This window comes from Calidris pugnax, unplaced genomic scaffold, assembly GCF_001431845.1.
Source record: "Calidris pugnax isolate Ruff unplaced genomic scaffold, ASM143184v1 scaffold111, whole genome shotgun sequence".
Taxonomy (NCBI): domain Eukaryota; kingdom Metazoa; phylum Chordata; class Aves; order Charadriiformes; family Scolopacidae; genus Calidris; species Calidris pugnax.
In genome coordinates, this window is record NW_015090872.1 from 3,718,150 (window position 1) to 3,737,640 (window position 19,491).

General features: G+C 41.8%; 2 protein-coding genes across 2 annotated transcripts; one reads left to right on the plus strand and one right to left on the minus strand.

Annotated features, from left to right (window-relative positions):
* Positions 1 to 671: 671 nt before the first annotated feature.
* Positions 672 to 15,793, minus strand: EIF2A (eukaryotic translation initiation factor 2A, 65kDa). The gene is made up of 14 exons (XM_014946055.1): positions 15,732 to 15,793; positions 13,203 to 13,272; positions 12,785 to 12,859; positions 11,315 to 11,433; positions 10,049 to 10,148; positions 9,580 to 9,662; positions 8,234 to 8,307; positions 7,958 to 8,102; positions 6,947 to 7,063; positions 4,199 to 4,770; positions 2,580 to 2,693; positions 1,560 to 1,688; positions 919 to 984; positions 672 to 835 (listed from the first exon to the last, which is right to left on the minus strand). Exons 1-14 carry the CDS (start codon positions 15,757 to 15,759, stop codon positions 770 to 772), a joined length of 1,758 nt encoding a protein of 585 aa, XP_014801541.1. The 5' UTR covers positions 15,760 to 15,793; the 3' UTR covers positions 672 to 769.
* Positions 15,794 to 15,939: 146 nt separating this feature from the next.
* SERP1 (stress-associated endoplasmic reticulum protein 1) lies at positions 15,940 to 17,918 on the plus strand. Its single transcript, XM_014945793.1, has 3 exons — positions 15,940 to 16,100; positions 16,186 to 16,261; positions 16,381 to 17,918. Exons 1-3 carry the CDS (start codon positions 16,017 to 16,019, stop codon positions 16,419 to 16,421), a joined length of 201 nt encoding a protein of 66 aa, XP_014801279.1. The 5' UTR covers positions 15,940 to 16,016; the 3' UTR covers positions 16,422 to 17,918.
* The last annotated feature ends 1,573 nt before the right edge of the window (positions 17,919 to 19,491 follow it).

Sequence of the window (19,491 nt, forward strand, 5' to 3'; positions counted from 1 at the left end):
ACGTGACGCCCGTCAGGCCCCGCCCCGCCCCGCCGCCTTTCCCCAAACCCCCGTTTTTGGTAAAAAAACCTACGCTGATAAATAAATAAATAAGTAAATAGATAGATAAGGTGTTCGGCAGCCGTTAATATCTCTCCGCCGCGTGCTCAGCTCTGCGCTCGCAACCGGTGGGCAGTGAAGGGAGTGGGGAGAGGGGCGGGGAAAATGAGAAACGGCAGAAAGGAAAATAAAAATAATGAATAAAAATCCCAGCAAAACCAGGCAGCAGCTCCTGAAAGCTCATTTATCCCTCGCAGTCAATTATTGTTGATGCCGGTGGCATGGCCTCATTATTTTAAAGGCCCTGCCCTTGTCAGAGAAGAACAGAAGTACCTTTTATTATTAAATGCTCTTTTATTTTTATCTACATCCTGTTATTGCATAAAGTTCACGTCTTCTTAAATATAATAAAGCTTTCAAATGGGTACGCCTCATCACCTTCCCTCCTCACACCCAATGCTTCTGTATTTTTAGGCAATCCATTTTAAGAATACAAGCACGTTTCTGGCTGGATGAGCAGCAGAACTGGCTGATGTGGTATTCGTTACTGGTTTACAGTTTCACGTGTGCACAAAGCTTTAGGAAAGCTTTTTAAAAAGCAAGTGTGCAGGAAATCTATGGAATTCTGCATCCTTAGTCATTTACCGAAACATTTTATTATGTTCAAGTTAATACAAACTATGCTTTTCATGAGCTTCGGGTTAACGCCAGATTGGATTTCCATGAAGTTTTAAAGACCCAGTTCTAGGTCTTCCAATTCCTGAAGGAGAGCAGTTTCTTTCTGAATCTTCTCCAACTAGAACAGAAAAGCACAAGGTGTCACAAATGTAGCTTATTATAAAATGAAACTTGAACAAACTACATACATCTTAACAGTACCTGGTTTTTCTCCAGCTGTTTGCCAGCAGCTGCTTGTTCTTTCAGCTGCTCGATTGCTTTTAGTTTCTGGAAAAAAAAAAAAAAAAAGAAAAAAATCAAAAATCCCACATTAATACAAAAATTGGTGAGAACAGAAAAAACACTCTTAGAAGTCCCTGCACTTGCAATTCCCTAATTTACTAGGAGGCAGGTCTCAATACGGAAGGCACAATTCCTTTCAGCCTCTCCAAATGCTCAATCCAGAATTCCCCACCAACAGGAAACGTTTGTTTCAAGAATAAAACCTAAAAACAGAAGTGCTCCCTAGTCTCTGAAAAATGAATGCCCTGCACTATCTCACTGAAGGGCTAGATCCAAATTCAGAAATTACTCCTCCACTATCTCTGTCCTTCTTCACCACACATTTTCCTCAGAAACCCTGGAATATTAATCAGAACAGAGGACCATGAAAAGCAGGAGGCAGCCATGAGAAAAAAAGCCCTGCTGGATTATGCAGAAAGGGTTAAAAATTCAGGAAATTACTATCTATGCAAATGCTATCCTACTGAGCTCGTCACCTTTCAAATCAGATGAGATCTTACACAACATCTCTTACAGAAATTTGCTGCCTGTTATGAAAAAAAAACTCAACCAAACCTCACCTTTTTTAAATTCTTTATCTTCTTGTCAACTTCAGGATCTCCTGATGTCACGACAGGCACAGTGCTCCGTGGGGCATTCTGTGGTGCTGAGGACTGTGCAGGTTCCTGGTTTGCCTCAGCTTTGGCCTCCTGTAGACAAATAAAATAAACACATTATCTAGAAAATACTTTTGATTACAAATGGACTGAAAAATTTCTTTCATCATTTTATGGGACCCATTTAATATTTCTCCTTCCACTAGTTTTCTGGTGTACTCCAAAATTTTAAGTGACTTGCTTTGATGTATTGCATTAACTATATATATATATATATATATATATTTTTATATATATGTTTTCCATGAAAGAAGGGTTATCTAGAACAACTCACATGCTGTTTCTTGTTTAATTTCTACTTCCTCAAGACACCAACCATACATAGCATAGAGAAACATCAGTAAGGATGACATGACAAGTACATACATCAATATTTTATAAAGTAGACTGGTGGGTTGTTGTCTCTGAAGTAAAAGAAAGGGCCCTAAACAAGTGTAAGAAATTTAAAAAAAAAAAAATCTTATTTAAAAAAATTATTGCTTCAGAATTTGGTAGAAATTGGAAGGCTAATACTAAAAGCTGATTTTTATCTACCTAGCCAAAGAATAATGACCAAAGAGGTGACGGAGACCATGCTATCGTTGGTCTGCCTGGTAACTTGCCCCAGCAAATCCGTTCTTACCTCTCACCTAACAATGAAAAATACCTGTGCAGATGGTCTCAAGGTGAAAAGTCAGAATTACTTAGGTCTTAGCACTGATTTCAGCTAAGATTCACAGCACCTAACCAAAGCTGTTATTTTTATGTCATCCTTTTGTAGCTGTTTTAGTTTGATTAAAAAGTCTGCCACCCTCCCCACAGCTCAGCACGTGCAAGATGTGTGGAGGGCTCTCAGTGCCACCAACGGTCACTGCTCTGAGACTCATCAGTGCCATTTGTAAAAATTCATTAACGTTATCCTTGAAAAAAATACTTTTGCAGTACCTGTTTAGCAGCTTTCTTTGCTTCATGTTTCCTTTGATTTTTGAGAGCTGTTTTAGAGAGTGGCTTATCACTGCTTCCTGGTGGTTTCATATTCTGAGGTGGCTCGTCCTCGTGCTGCAGGATATGCAAAATTAACAGTTACGAAACCTATATTCCATGTTGGCAAGAGTGTTGGTACAAAAAAACCTAACAGTGAACCCCAAACCCCTTCAGACAACACCACATGCAAATATGAACCACAGAGGAAGAAAAAACAAAGAAAACAAAAACCAAAAACGTATGTGCTCTTTCTCTTCCAAATAGCAGAAGCCAGTGTGAAAAGGGTTTCACACTCACACATTCTCAAGTTTGGATGGGAATATCCTGTATGTCCTAAAGATTTCATGTATTTCTGATAGAAAACATGATGATTTTGTTATTTTGTCTCAGGGGGAAATAAAATCAGAGGAATACACATGCACAAAATGACTGAAGCTTGGCATTTTGTTTTTGTTGACAGCTTTTTAATTCAACCTCCTAGTGGTAAGAAAGGAAAACGGGTTGCTGGGAGGAGAGATGGGATAGGATTTCTTGGCAGGGTGAGGAGGAGAGGTTGTTTAGTCTTTTGGTTTTTTAAGAAACTCAGAATTGAGGAGCTGGATTTTTTTAATGCATATGATGATTTCTTGCCCATATAAGTAAACAGAATTATTTTATTTAACACATCTTTTCTCTACTACCGCTGTTTGTCAATCATTTGCAAAATCAGACATCAGCATGATTAATAGATTACTCACAACCCAAGCAGCAGCCTTTCCTTCAAGGCTCAAAATCAAAGCTCTCTAAGACTTAAACATCAAGGGTTCAATTGTTAAATGTAATTAGTTGCTACTCAGCCTACTTTGAAAACTTGCAGAAAAGAAACTAATTAGATATGTAGGTCACCATACCGAAACCTATTTCAACTGCAGCTGAATTGCTAATAATCACATCTTTCTAGCAAGCAAACTAACCTAAAAAAAAGCCCCACAAACCAAACACTTGTCTAGTTGGGTTTAGACTGGTAAATTGGGTCATCCAAATCAGAGGCTTCTATATTAACTAGAGTATCCAATTTCACCATAGAACAAATTTGAGGTTTATTACAGTGCGTGCTGTAGACAGCATTTTTAAAGTTTGCACGACTTTCTAAAAGGAAAGTATTTGGACCAAAGAAACTCGTTCCAGCGCGTGCTGTAGACAGCATTTTTGAAGTTTGCACATGACTTTGTAAAAGGAAAGTATTTGGACCAAAGAAACTCCAGTTTTCTAGCATACATTTTTGCCATGAGTGAGCAAATAGTTGAAGAGCATTATCAAGAAAACCTCTCAAAACCCCCACAATACTACTGTCAGTCTGGTTACTCTTCTAACGTCACTCATTAGGAGGGCAAAGCAATGAAACAGAACAATTTAGTTTCCAGTTTTCTAGCATACATTTTTGCCATGAGTGAGCAAATAGTTGAAGAGCATTATCAAGAAAACCTCTCAAAACCCCCACAATACTACTGTCAGTCTGGTTACTCTTCTAACGTCTCTTAATAGGCGGGCAAAGCAATGAAACAGAACAATTTAGTTCATCTATGAAACTGTCTACTTACAAGCTTGGAACTTGTGGCAGGTTTGTTTCTCAGGGCCGGAGGTCTGTACGCTTGGGCAGGCTTTGGCTCAGCGCTGGGCAACTCACTCGGAACCGCCTGGTACTTCACCGCTTTCGCTGGGAACACTCCATCCAAGAAGGGCTGCCAGAAAACTTGCCACATTTCTTCATTTGATGGAACTTCGTAGCTGTGTAGCACAGAGCCAGTGTAGTGCCATATCTTGTAGCCATTATTGACCCGTAGCCTGGGAGCACACGTAGCTGTTACGATGTGCTCCCCGTCGGGACACCAGGCAAAGTACGTGGAATCCGAAGCTACTGGTTTGGAAATTAGTTTGTAGTTTTTAACGTCCCACACTTCCATCTGTCCCCTGAGATTTCCAAATCCTGCCAGCACTAGGATGTGTCCTTGGGGGCTGTAGTAGGCAGCATTGCGAGGACCGGTTCCAAAATCAAACACAGGGTCACATTTCAGATTAAAAACTGTTGCTTTGGCAGGCATAAAACCATACACAGCACAAAACTCGACAGAATTGGGGTTCCAAACAACATCATAAATAGGACCATTTTTTGCTAAAGGAAAAGGAAAATATGTGGCTGTTAGGAGATCGTATCTTTTCAGTGCACGTGAAAATAAAATGAAAAGCTATTCTTAACTTCATGCTTTGCTAAAACGCTGTGATCTAATTATTGACAGTGAAAATTAATTCTGCTAACAATAGAAGTAGAAACAACATTTTATCTTCTGATAATTTTAGTTAAGGTTTGCAACAATAACTGCAGCCATTCCAAATTACCTCTGTGGGGGCCAACATCAGCACTTTAACAGTAAGCATATTTTTTTCATGTATAAAAATTCCTTTTTTTTTCCCTCGTTATTCAAGAATGATCTCTCAGGACTTTCTCAAACTGTCCCACTGGAAACCTGCAAAAACAGGAGTTTTATACCAGTTGGATACTAGTTCCTCTTTTTAAAATCAAAAAAATATTGCAAAGTGCAGCTTTGTAGAACTAAAAAATATTGATCTAAGTTATCTTTGGACCATGCTCAAGCATAGGCTCATGCCTATTTTATAAGGCAGATTTTAAAGTGAGAGAGCACACAAAAATAGTTTTACACATAATTAAAACTTGATATTGTTAGAAGCTATTCTGGGGTTAGAACATTAGGAGATATTGAAGAATGATGAATTAGTGATGGAAACTCATGTAAAATATACAATAGGTCACTGTAACTTTTCATAATTTGGATATCTTCATCTGCATTTCAGATAAATGCCAGGTGCATTACTGACAATTCTTAAATCCAGACATTGACTCAAAGTAGTGAACTGATTTAAATTGTTCATTCCTGTTGTCATTCTAAAGCCTCATCTTTACAAAGTAGGCTGTGCTATCATACTCCATGTGTTTTTCCTTTTTAAAACTCTTTAGATGGCAATAACCAAATGCAACTGCAAAGACTGAGGTCTGACAGAAAAATGCTTTTCTACACGTTTCATGACAGTGGGCAGCTGGAGAGACGAGGGCAGCTTTATACGGGCTCCAACAGCTAAGGCACCACTCCCTCCAAGTGCCCACCACGTGGGTTTTGTTTTTGTTTTGTTGTTTTGTTTGTTTGTTTTTTCTTGAAAGGCATGACTACCACTTTGGTTTGTTTTTTTTTCTTGGAAAGGAATAGCAAAATTAAATGAAAATTAATGATAAACTTTCTGTTAAATAAAGATGCATTGAAAATAAATAACTTCAAAGCACAAAGAAGGTTTTAATAAGCATGTAATCAAATGACTGATGTTCTCAATCCAGAAATCTGCTCCCAAAGAGATTCTAGATACTGAGTTATAATCCTGATTATTTTTCCCCAGTGAAGTTAGCAACAAAGGGAATTGGGGCACAGCACTTGCTACAAGCTTTGCTACAGAATGCAAACTGGAGATACTCTCCCAGGCAGCACTAGTACTGAAAAGAACACAGTCACAATCTCTCTACAGTCACTTAAGCATAGACAGTCTACATCACACCATCCCAAGTGTTTTGAAGTATTCATGATGAACTGGCCTTTCTATAATCCCAAACAAGGAAGGTGTTTAACATAAAGAGCAAAACTCAAGATAATGAAAGAAATATCATCAGGGGGAAATTAATGGACTTCCCTTTCAAACAATGCACTGAAATCAAGAGCATCCACTTGCTCTTCCCCAGCATGTCATTTTTATGTCTTGGAACACTTTCCACTTTACAATACAAAATAGAGGACTTCTATTTTCCAATATACTTAAAAAAATTGCTCTCTTGCCTCTGTTCCTTGTGTAACAATAGCAATTGCATGTCTATAAGCACAAGTAGGATAATTCTGTTTGGTAACATATGGTCCTGCCCTTTTTGGTTTCTCAGACGTTAAGATGGCTCCAGTGTCCAGTTGTTTCCTTAGTAAACATGCACAATTCCTTTCCTGTGCACATGAACACCCTCCCAAGCAAATTATTTGTATATATTAACTGCAAGTGTCTGCTCTCTGCCACTGACATTAAAATGACAAGATAATTCAGCTACTAAAAAAACCAAAACACTCCAGATTTAACAAAAAATTCAGAATTTTTTTTTAGTGTGTCATTTTTTCTTTTAAAGAGTACTTCATTACACTAACAACAACAAAAAAACCCTCATACACTAAACAAAAGCTGGTGCAACAGCAATTCCAACTATTGAGAGCTATAATACAATGAAAAAATGTCTGAGAGGTACTTACGCAGCTGCACGACCGCACTTTCCCCATTTGTTGCAATGTAGTGCAGAGTTTGCTCTCCATAGTACGAAGCACCTGTTTTATCCACTTCTGTACTAGCTATTACTAGCACAGCAGTGGCTGATAGAATAGACAGTTATTTCAATACAATTATGGCAAATTATATAAATTATTTAACAAGCTACCATGAACAAAGAGAAATTAGTTTGATTATAAACTCTAGTTAGTTGCTTGCGTAACACTGCTGTTAACATTTTCTTCCGATTGTAATTTTTCCTAAATGTTAACCCAACAGAACAAGTATCTTCCTTTCTCAGATGAAAAGTATAAGCTGAGTCTATTCATTCACTGTTGGATTATGAGAAAGTGAACATACTTTTGCAACCATAAAAAAAAAAAAATTAATCTAAGGCAGAAACCAAGCATCCTGATCAGTCCTTGAATAAAATGTTTCATCAACACCTTTTATATGTACATTTATTTTATCTAAAACTGTGTGCCCACATGTTGCTTCTACATGTATGGGATTCCTTCCCCATACTCCATACAATGTGGGTTAAAGTAAAATAGTTTTTACAAAATTATTCTGAAACAGCTCATTGTTAATAAATAGCAAAGTACACAGAGGACTGTGCGAGTCATCCCAATTGTGATACGTCTGTGTATACACAATTTTAAAGATTAAGTTTATGCTCTGGTATAATCTTATGTATACAGTCTAAATACATCATCACAGAATGCAAAATTATATCTGAATTTGCTATTTAACTGCAAAATTTACCGATGTGTAGAATATTCTCAATTGCACTACACAAATGATCACAGAAGCCAACACAGGAAAGTGATGAGCACATCAGAGTATTCAGAACTGTAACCTTAACACTGCATTGGCATTAATGGCTATCTTCAGTATTTATCTGCACATGTAAATTAAATGCAAAACCCACACAGTAAACAAAGTAATTAAATCCAGAATGGGTGGAATATAAAAGTTTAAACACACAGCTATTATACCTTTTTTGTTCCATAGCATTGTCACCTTGTCAGCTTTAAAGAAACTTTTGTTGGCTAGTGCAGACTGAGGGCCGTTGAAGTTGGGGTACTGATAGAGTCTAACGAATGATGGGGCACCTTTACTTCCCGGGACATACACAGCCACCTAAAACAAAACCACGAGATTTTATTGCAGATGATATTCTTCGTAGCACAGGGTCTATTCACTACTAGTATGCTTAAGTTACAATAATTTTTTTTAAGAAAACCAACAATTAGAAACAACATCAGAAATACCTTGGTTGGCTGTGCTCCCGGAGATAACACAAAATCATTAACCTTTTGCAAATGCAGTTTATTTACAATAGTATCTAAAAAAAACCAAAAACAACACAGTCACGTGATGATGTTAATGACAAGCCATGTTAGCCTGGATTACTAAATAAACCTTTTTATGGGTCTATATGGATAATAAAAAATAGTATATATATAATGACAGAGGATTTCTTTTACTAGACAAACAAACATTACTTTCCCATTTCATCACGCGTTTTTATTTACAAAGACAACTAGAATCAAGCCTAGATCTGAAATCCAGTATTTACTGTTTGGAATTTCAAACAGCAAGGAAGCTTCTGAACCCCATGTGCTTGTGTTTTAAGCAAGGGACAGTGTTCTTCATCTTATCTGTGCTGACTTCAGAGGAAGCAGCATCAGTCACGTCCAGATAACATGCACCATTGCACAGGGCCAGGGGCTCTCCCCTCGCAACTTTACTGGAAGATTCTTCCTGATAGGGAGTGTTAATAAAGGCTTGATCTATGCTGAACATTGCCCCTTTACGGAAGAACTTACGGGAAATACATCTTTAAAAAGTAAATGAAGAGCAAGGAAGCCTGCGCTGAGTAGCCAGCCTCATGCTGGAACAGACACTCCATGCTCCCCGAGAATAGCTTCGTTAACATCACTAGGGCTAATTCTCAGGAAACTGCACCTCTCATAGGCTGTATTTTTAACTGCCAGAATAATTCTTGTACCAGATTTATATTTAAAACAACACAAAAAACCCCACCAAAGCCCCAAAGTGCACATACCACTGTTTTCGCCCCAGCAGTTTTCTTTTATACCTTTAGATTTTTGTTCTAATTAATTTTTATCTTCCTGCATTTTTATTTCCATTTCCCTTTTCGACGTCTATTCAATCCAAGTATTCTACCACTAGTAGTAAATTTCCTTGACAAAAATGTTTTAGCTTTACAACTTCATTTTTGCCATCAATATAAATGTCCTAATGAGATGGTTTTTAATAGTTCACTGACAGAACGTACACAACCCAAAGAAGTAATCATAGATCACATTCTGTATTGACAATTGTCTGGATCACATTAAATGGGAAATGATTCAGAATCAGGCCTCTTTAATTGAAAACTAGATGCATTTCATACTAGATAAGTCACTAAAAAGATAAACATACTTCATTAAAACATAATGATTCTAAATTCCAAATTCAGAAAGAATGTAGGCAATATTTGAAATAGAAAGCAAAAGAAGAAATTAGGAAAAAAAAAAACAAACAAAAACCAAAAACCCAAAATTAGATACCTATATAGAATGCAACAAAATGTAAAGAAATACTCGCGTACTAAAGTTGTTGTTTTCAAAGAAGTGAACTTCATTGTTTACATTCCGGGCACAAATGGTTTCATCATCTGCCCAGCAAGGACACCTACATTTAAAGAAAAAAATTAAAACCACCGAATGATGCTCATCTTTAGCAGTTTAGGATTTTTTTCCCTCCATTTTTAAAGCCAAGCAAGTTCAAACGTGATGCATGTTTCAAATGGACAAATGACAGCTGCATAATAAAGAACAAACAATTAGACTTAGTTATTGCCTCCCCAGCTTTCTCTGTGGTGCAAAATGACAGGGAATTTATACTAAGAAACAATTATAACTACGTACAAAGATACTTACAAGCACAGATACTTGCTTTCAGCTAGGAGCAGGCAGTATTCTGAAAGCCAACACCACACTAAAAGCTCTATTTACCTGGATCAGATTTTGGAAACCACGTTTTTTTGTGAACAGTTAGCATCTGGAAATGTTATTTACCAGTTCTGCATCTTTTTCTGGATGAAAGATTTTAAACATTTTCCGGTTTTCACATCATGAAGCTGTAGGTTGGGCACCCCCGCTGTGCCATCTTTAGCAGCTGCAACAAAAACATAGATTACAGTAGTGGTCTCCAGAGATTACATTCCATCTCCTGGTTCTAAAAGCAACCAAACATGCATAAACTTCTTATAAGAAGCATCCCACCGCCTGAGGGACTAAACCCTAGACTGCTAATTGCTTTATCTGTTAATATAAGTCTTTCAGCCTGCAGAAGGAATTAACATTTGGAAGTGTAGGGTTTCTACTTAGATTACAAGACTAGGATCCCCAACGCTAGCACAGCTTTTTTAATGTGTGTTTTTTTAATCAAAATCAAAAGCTGTCCTCTTTGCAAACAATGAAGGAATGTTCTCCACTCCTACATTCTGTTCTCACAAGAATGCAATGCATTTTGTCCATCGCGCTGCAGTCACAGCTTTGTCTGCAAGCTGTACAAAATGGTTCTGCTGGTTTTAAACTCTCTATATCATCCTATTTATTCTGGATACTACAGCCCGCCCATCTCTACCAACGATGCAGAACACACCTCCTAACAGTCCTCTAACAGTCCACCGTTGGCATCAGTTCTGTCACTTGTGCTGCCTTGTCTTATCCTACAGCTTGTCCCAAACCACTTCCCACACACTCATCTTATGGCCAGCTCTTTCTGTCAAAAGAAGCATCTTTGTTTCTTTGCTTGCACGTCTGCTTCAGACATGCACCTCGTATGAGCCTGAGGCTATCGAAATCAGGAATATACACTCCACAGAGACACAGAGGAGAGAATAAAGCCCTCTGGACAATGGAGAACACTCAAGTCAGCTATGCCCAGTGGAGGACACGACTACTCTGAGACAGCTTACAATTTTCCTTGTCTATACATGAATAGAAACTGCTAGAACAGCGTATTATTCAAACACACTCTTTGCACTAAGATCAGTCAGCAGTTTTTAGAAAGCTGTGATTTACTAAATAGAGTAATTGTCAGTACATGCACTCTGATTTAGTGTTTGCAGAACGGTCAATACCAAATGCTTTCAGAAGATGGCATCCCTCCCTCCTCCACTATGTACTTGATTACCCATATAATTTTCTGTACGCTTTCTATACTGCTCATTTAGCTGATAAATATCCTACAATAACAGATCAGGTAATGGAAAGCCTACAAACCAAACTAAAATAAGCAGTTACGTTGTGAACTTTTACAGCTGGTAAATTACTCACTTGTATAGGCCTGCCACGTTGCCAGAACATTATTCTTTGGCGAGAATTCAAGGCAAACTGTCTTTGGAAGATCAAAGGAACGCAGTAACTCAGCGTTGGTGATATTAACAATATTTACTCTGGAACCAAAAGATGCAATTTCAATAAAACATGCTTAGAATAGTTAATTAATAGCCCAGGTAACTTTTCACATATTTGACTCTTCTAGATCCATTACAAATTTGGCCAATGTAACAAAATTAGAAGAGCTTTTTTCCCCTCCTGTTTTTATTACATTTTTGCAAGAACACATTTTAAAACCAAGTACCCAGGCATAACAGAAACTGAGTGAAAGCACTGTGCAAAACATGTCACCTATTTTACCTGTAACATTTAAACTCTGAACCAGAGACAAGATATATTCTCTCCATAGAGCCCATCCACACTTCCACAGTGCCGAAGCTAAGCAACGGCCAACAGAAAGATTCTAATCAAGTTATCCCACCTATTTTTAAAAGTCTTCTTTCTATAAGGACACAACATTTAAAATTTGGGGTTTTGAGGTTGGCTGATGCAGGGACACGTGGGACAATAAAAAGCAAAGGTGAGACAGCTGAACAAACAAGGTCAAGCAGTATTTGTGAACACCATATAATAAAGATCTGCTGCATACAGAATCCAAAGACAAAAAAGATTACAGCACGATGCATCCAAGCCTCTGTTGTTCTCGAAGCTGCATTAGGAGCCTGTTCCTCACCATCTCATTAACTGCTCCCCTTCAGAAATAAAGGAAGATGGACAGCCCCCAAAACAAAGCAGCATCGCAGGTCTGGAAAGATTTGCCATTTGGAACATTCTCATTTAAAGCTTGGGTACCTGGATATACAATCTGGTTGTCTGAAAAATATGTTTCCCTGCAAACATTTTCTGGAAACAGACCTTTCCAATTGGCAAGAATAAATTTTTCATTAAAAAATAAGAGTCTGCATATTTTGGAGAATCAGAAGTAACGGTGAAAGTAATGAATCCTACATCTAAGTTATCTACCCTAGAAGAAACAGTTAAAGGATATTACTAAATACTTTTGCAGATTTTCTTTAACCTATTAGTAAGAATACTGACATTTCAGAAGAAGCCTTATCATCTCTTTACAGCCGCAACCCTATGCTGCACTCTTAGGTAAAGGACAATCTCTACTGAACTCTATAATGCACCGGGGTTTATAAAAAAGAAACCTTGAGACATTTATGCACAAAGTGCATAGAATCTTAATTTTCTGTGAGCTTTACTAATAGATTGATCCCAAGTACTATAGTACTGGGAAACATGAACAAAAAAATCAAATAAAGCATATCCAGATTTCATGGGAATGAGTGCATTATAAATAAGAGAAAATCAGTAAATATTTAACCTGATATTCAGTAAACCACTACCGCAAAATTTATCCAGTTTAATACAAATTACGTGATTAATATCATAAAATGCACCAACTTTTCTCCATTGCACCAGGCAAAAAGGGTACCGTCCTTGCTAAAAGCAACAGCTTTGCAATTTTTTCCAGTGTCCCTAAAGAAATAAAAAAAAAAAACCACATTAGTATTCAAATATACTGCATAAATTAAGGTATTTTTAACAAAAAGGAAAAGCAATGCACAGATTTTCCTGCTGCACTCCTGCGTAGCACTTTCTAATGGTACAAGCTACTCTGCAATTGTTCAGTGATTATTACTGGGGCAATAAGAAGTCAGGCAAGCATAAAGCCTTCAAAACCACTAATTTTCTGAACTACTGGCAGTAAGAAAAAAAATTCACTTATATTTATACATTTTTCAATTCTAGAATCTGCCTTTACTTTTCAGAAAATTATTTCTTTTGTGCAAAAGATCAAAAATAGTGATAATAACAGTACCTTTGAAATGCTGTGCTCTCTGTGAAACTAGGTGGCCCGTTCACCATATAAAGCCCTTCGGAGCCTCTCACTGGAAGAGTAAACAAACAACTACTCATTTCAAATTCAGAAAATGGTCCAAAGCAAAAGCTTTATCTAATTTGTGGACCTTGAGATCTACATGCACTTTTCCCTTGCTTGCATTTTAAAGAGGAAATTCAGAACGTAACATGTGCCGAGACACCTGGCTTCATCCAAGGCAGCCACGGGATCCAAACACAAGATCGGGGCATCGGAGGGGCAGAGCTGAGCTGAGTTCTCAGCCCAGCAGCTCTGACACACAACACACAAGCAACTGAGGTGCCAGTTTGCCCACAGCCGTGCGATTCGCTCCCCACTTCAACCAGTACAGCCCTTCCAATGCAGCCTTCCCAACAGGGTCTATGAACCAGTTCACCCTCCTGCCACAGAAGCACTGCTGCCAGAGCAAAGAAGGGAGCAAAAGCCCTGCCAAGTGCAGTGGGGCAGAGCGGGACAGATGCAAACCAAGTGCATGGCAGAGGGGCTGAGGTGGGGGCACCCATGAAGCACCCACCTGAACCCTGCTCTGGCAGGGCCAGCAACACCAGGCTGTGGGGCTGTGCCTGGCCGGGATGCGAGTACCCTCAAGGATGGAGATTCTCAGCCCCCTCTGGGCAGCCTGTGCCTGCGTTCAGTCTCACAGCAGAACAGTTTTTCTTATGTTTAAATGCAATTTCCTAGATTCCAGTTTCAGCCCATCATCCCCCTCGCTGGATACCACACAAAACAACAGTCTGGCTTCATCTCACAGGATGAAGAGCTGCACCTCTGTAAGGAAGCAGGACGGGACAACAACTCCTCCTAAAACGGCTGCTGCTGGTCCCCAGCTCTCAGCCCTGCTGCAGGAGGCACTGTCATGAAGCCTGACTTGCAGAAGCTGAAAATTCCCCATCGCTGCAAGAGCCGCACTGGAGTCCTGCACAATAGAGTTGAGAAGGGCTGCCTAGATACTCCCCAAAGCGAGGATTAGCTGCCTAAACACAGGAAGAGCATTTGCAAAAACATTGTGTCAGACTGATTTTTCTGCTGACATGAGACAGGATTTGCCCCATTGTTAGTTTCAACATTGAAGTTCAACTTGGAAAAGAGAATGCGTGAAAGAAACATCAATAGAAAATGTGTTTCAAATTTCCTTTTTTTTTTTTTTTCAGAAACATTGCCATGCTTATGGCACTAGGAAACAAGAAACCAACAAAAAATAAAGACAGTTTAATGCAAAATCATGCAGTCAGAATTGTTATATAGTGAATAAAACACTTATATTTTTTCAGGAGCTCTGTTACAAGCATATTAGAATTCCAAGTTAAATCACAAAACGAGGAATTGTTACGCAGACACTTGCTGTGTTTTATGCATTTTCTTGGGACACCAAAGGTGCTTATTGAGGTGCCAACTTTTACTGATAAACACAGCTCAAGAAAGCAAGATCTGCACTAGCTCAAGCTGCAGGTTCTGCAGCTGTATTACTTCGATGGAGAGTTAGGGCCAGCGGTGCACAGGAGGTCTGAGAGCAGAACAGCAACACTCCCACTTGGACCATACGTCAACCACGCAATAGAATTCCTATGCAGATGCAGCAACACCTGGACAACTACAACACTGGCCACCAACACCTTTACAGTGCTCTTCAGAGCCGCTCTTTTAACTGCCAACTATCCTTACTTCATCTCTCTCATAGCAGTTTATAAATTAACAACTGGAAAACGTGCTAAGCAATAGTTTATTAGCTTGGAGAAAGTACTATTTTAAGAGATTTCAAATCTCCACGCCTGTACTTCAGGCATATATCATACCCTTAACATAGCTCAAGAGTATGTTTTAACAACGCTTTAAATAAATATGATCCACTAGCTTCATACCCCTACCTGGAGTCTGTTCTTCAGGTCTTCCATCAGACTCCAAAGGAAAATCAAGATCCAAATTTACCACACATTACAGACAACATCAAGCAGGGCAATATTCACCCTAAACAACTGCAGCCCTCCCATGCGATACACCCAAATGAGGATATATATGCTATTGTCTAAAGGTCAGAAACACAGGAAAGGAAAAATACTTATTCCTTATGTTACAGACAACTTAGTAAAATAGAAAAGGAAGGAGGACTACTAGAAGCAGTGAGCCAACACAACACGGTGAAGATGCTTCGGTAAGCGATGAGCCCCTGCGAGCTGTTAGGCGGTCTGCAGAGGTACCACAGAGATGGTCCCTACGTTCTGCAGGCCCCCGGGGCTGCTGCCGCCCGCTCGACACCCCGAGGACGCGGCGTTGGGCGGAGGGGCCTACCCTGCTCTCACCCAGCTGCCCAGCGAGGCCCGGCCCGGCTCGACCCCCGGGAGCGCAGTGAGGGCCCGGCAGGCTGGGAACGCTGGATCTGACCACGACGGAGGGCACAGGGCCGCCCCACCCCGACCCGCCGCCCTCCACCAGCCCCAGTCGGGCCAGTCCCAGCGGCCCGGGCCCACGCACCTGCCAGCAGCGGCGTGGGGGGCGCCATCTTGGGCGCAGCGGGACTCGACTTCCGCTTCCGGGCGAGCGGCGTCGCGGCCGCCCCAGAGACGTCCACGTCGCTCCAGGGCGTGAGGGCGGGGGAGGGCCGGCACGTGACGCGGGGGCGGGGGCCCCGATTGGCGGCCGGTTATCCTGGCCCCGCCCCGCGCGCGGTACGTATTTCCGGCGGGCGGCGCCGCGCGGTGCTGACGCTGGCAGCGAGCGGCGGTAGCGGCGGCGGGCCCGGAGCGGCCTGGTCGCATCATGGTGGCCAAGCAGCGCATCCGTATGGCCAACGAGAAGCACAGCAAGAACATCACGCAGCGCGGGAACGTCGCCAAGACCTCGGTACGTGGCGCGGGGCCGTTCGGGGGGTGGGGACAGACACGCTGGGGGAACCGAGCAGGGGGTAACGGCAGTGCTGTGCCCGCAGAGGACGGCCCCGGAGGAGAAGGCGTCGGTTGGGCCCTGGCTGCTGGCGTTGTTCATTTTCGTGGTTTGCGGATCAGGTGAGCGGGCGGAACGGGAGTTGGGAGGGCGGCGGTGGGGCCCGGTGGCGATGGGGCCCCACCGCGGCCCACTGATGGAGAGCCCCTGGCGAGCGCTCCCCTCCTCTGCTCTCTTGCAGCCATCTTCCAGATCATCCAGAGCATCCGGATGGGCATGTGAGGGGCCTCTCACCGGGCCAGGCCCATCCGTGCCCTTCCCCGGTGCTGCCATGAGCTGTCCCCCCTCTCCCCGGTCAGCCCCGGTTCGTCGTCGCAGCAGCTGCCCGAGGAGCGGTGCTCGGCATCGGCCGTGTCGCATTCCAGGTCCCTTCAGCAGTCATTCCGAGTTTTCTAGCCCACAGTGCCTTGAACAGCACCAGATGTACAAAGCAATAAAATTATATTGTTGATCTACAATCGTGGACCTACTTATTCGGTGAAGTGCACAGCCCCGTTCTCTGTAGAGACGTTAACCTGTACGCCATGTACGATACGTAGGAATTGACATCTGTTGTAAACACCGGTCTATGAGATCCTATCCTCTGTATAGCTGGAAATGGTTTTATTTAAATTCAGAAGCCAGGATTTTTATAGCAGCTGGAGTACGAAGCATGTTCATAATGGGCCGTGCAGCGTTCTGTAGCTTGCCCAAGTGCATCGTCCTCTCTGTACGCGTAGAGTAGTCTTACTGCAGCATGTGGCAGTGCGTTAGCGCTCAAACGCTTATCACAACAGAAAACTTTACCCCATACCTCTTGTCCTAATAAATGCAAAATGCTTGTTTGTATAGAATTAGTGGGTGTTACTTAATTAGAAACCGGCATGACCGAGCAGCAGCTGTTTCTGACATAACCCGACGCTGAAGTTTCACAAACTGCTGGCTGACTGAGCCTCTCCTGGCCGTGGGCTGCGACTGCTGTAAATACTTCTTGGACAACTTTCAACCAGTGGTGATGATAATTTTAAATTTTACAATGTTGTATGGGAATGTTTGGTGCAGGTAGGGGGACCCTGCCCCTCCTGCCCACAGTTCTGCTTTTATGTGCAGCATCTGCAGAGTGTGTTACGTCTTGCAATATATATTTAATCCTATTTAAGGTAAATCTTGCTTTCAACCCGATTTCATCTAATGATGGATCAATCCAGTACTTAACTGCTTCCCTACAAATGATCACAGTTCCTTCTTAGTGATAATGAAGAAAAAAAGAAAAGTAAAAGCCCTCCTTACACTTGTAGATGACTGTAACTTGTAACAGTGGAAAATGCTGCTGTTGATCATATTTTATTGCTGATGGCCCAGGCTTTGCGTTGGCCTCTTGCTGTCTGTTGTGGTAACAAAGGCAGTCTGAAATTGGTCTGCAGTTGTACGCAGCTGCTAAAGGAAGACTTCTTTTTTTCAGGTTTCTTAGCAGAAGACAAAATCTGGTTACACTAGAATTAATAGAGAAAAGTTTCTGTAGACATTAATTAAATGCCTGTTAGCCATGAAAGAGCAGATCTTTTGTATGAGTTGTCATATTTCCATTTGAAATCATTGGGACTGGTGTAAACCAGCACGGCCAAGAGCATGCCCCAGGTACCACACGTTCCCTGTTCTTGGATGCTCGTATTTTGTAAGTGGTGGTGGGGGGAAGTATGTACCATCTCTGATTTTAAATAAAGTTCTTTTCAAATGCGAGTTGCGTTTGTTTTGAGGTTGGCAAAATGGTGCCTTACTGGGTGTTGAAACTAGGCCACTCCACGCTGAGTGCAGCTTTGTTAGCTATTTCTCTGAGAGGAGCCCCTTTACAGGAGAAAACCTCTGTGTTCAGCTGTTTGGGGGTCCGGGCCGTACAGGTGCTGTGGTGCAGGGGCTCTGGCTGCTCCACTGCCTGTCTGTTCTCTGGTCCCTGGGGAGCTCTGACCAGTTCCTGCTTCTACAGGAGATGTTTCCTTTTGCTTTGCCCATGCAGTAGCTCAGCGTGCTTTCTCCCCAGCCAGCATGGCTGGAGTTGGAAGAACAGAAACATGTTGTGTGCCGTGTAGATGAAGGGATGCACAGCAGCTGCTTTTGTTGTAATTACAGGATGAAGAGCAACCCTTGTCTGACGGGCCAGGGGTGGCCTCCATCAGATATCTGCAATTTGGCATATCGTGCTACTTGAAAAGCGCTGTTGGATTGAGACCAAAGTGTTTTGGGGGTGCTCTATGTGGAAAAATGGTGAAAGAGGAGGTACAGCCAAGAACAGGAAATTGCACAAGGGATGAGAAGGAGCCGTAGCTCACAGCTGCTTTTGTGATGAGCTGACAAAAGAGTGAGGGCGTTCTGCAGGTGATGTGGCATTAAATATCAGGAAAATGCAGTTAGAAGAGGGACAGATACAGCAAAGCCCTGTAGGAGTTGAACTGAGAGGAGCTGCTACTTTGTTTGCACCCAGTGGCCAAAGCCCCCAGGGAGTCCTGCTTCCAGGCTTGTTCCCATCATCCTCACAACAAGGGACTCTGCCAGGGCAGTAAAGGGCAGCTTAGTCATTTGTTGAACAAGAGGAAACAGTGGTGGTCAGCAATCTACTGGTGGGTCACTAAACTATGCACACCTCAGATCTTATCTTTAGAAACTGCCTCAAGCAGTGTTTGCTCAAGGTGACAGTTGAGGGGACATATATCCCAAGTTATTCCTTCCTGGCAATGGGTCCTTATTTTACTTTGCATCAGGCTGAAGAAGTGACTTGAGCATAGGCAACTACTACAAAATTTCCTTTGACCAGTAGACTCTGCTTAAAGAGCACCAACTGTGTGTGTGAGACTACGCAACTTGAAAAGACAAAAAAAAAAGCAAAGCAAGGGGTTATTCTCTTGTTTCTAGGCCCCAGTGAGTGGTGGATGCTCTGGTAGTCTGTGTAGCAAGGACAGTGAGCCATCGTGGAGGAGGCTCAGGCTAGGGAATGTTTAAACAAACTGGGCATGGGACACAAGTCCATGGGACTCGACAGGATGCATCCATGGGAGAGATTCCTGAGGACTGGAAGAAAGTAAGTGTCACTCCTGTATCTACCAAAGGTTAAGAGGAGGATGCAGGGAACTGTAGGCTGGTCTACTTCACCTCAGCACCTGGGAGGTGATGGAGCAAAACCTCCTTGGAAACCACTTCAGGTAGAGCGACAAGAGGAAGGTTGGGAGCAGCCACGAGTTTATGAACAGGAAAACACACTCAACTAACCTGCCAGTCTTCTCCAGATGATGGGCTTGGTGGAAGAGGGGACAGCAGTGGA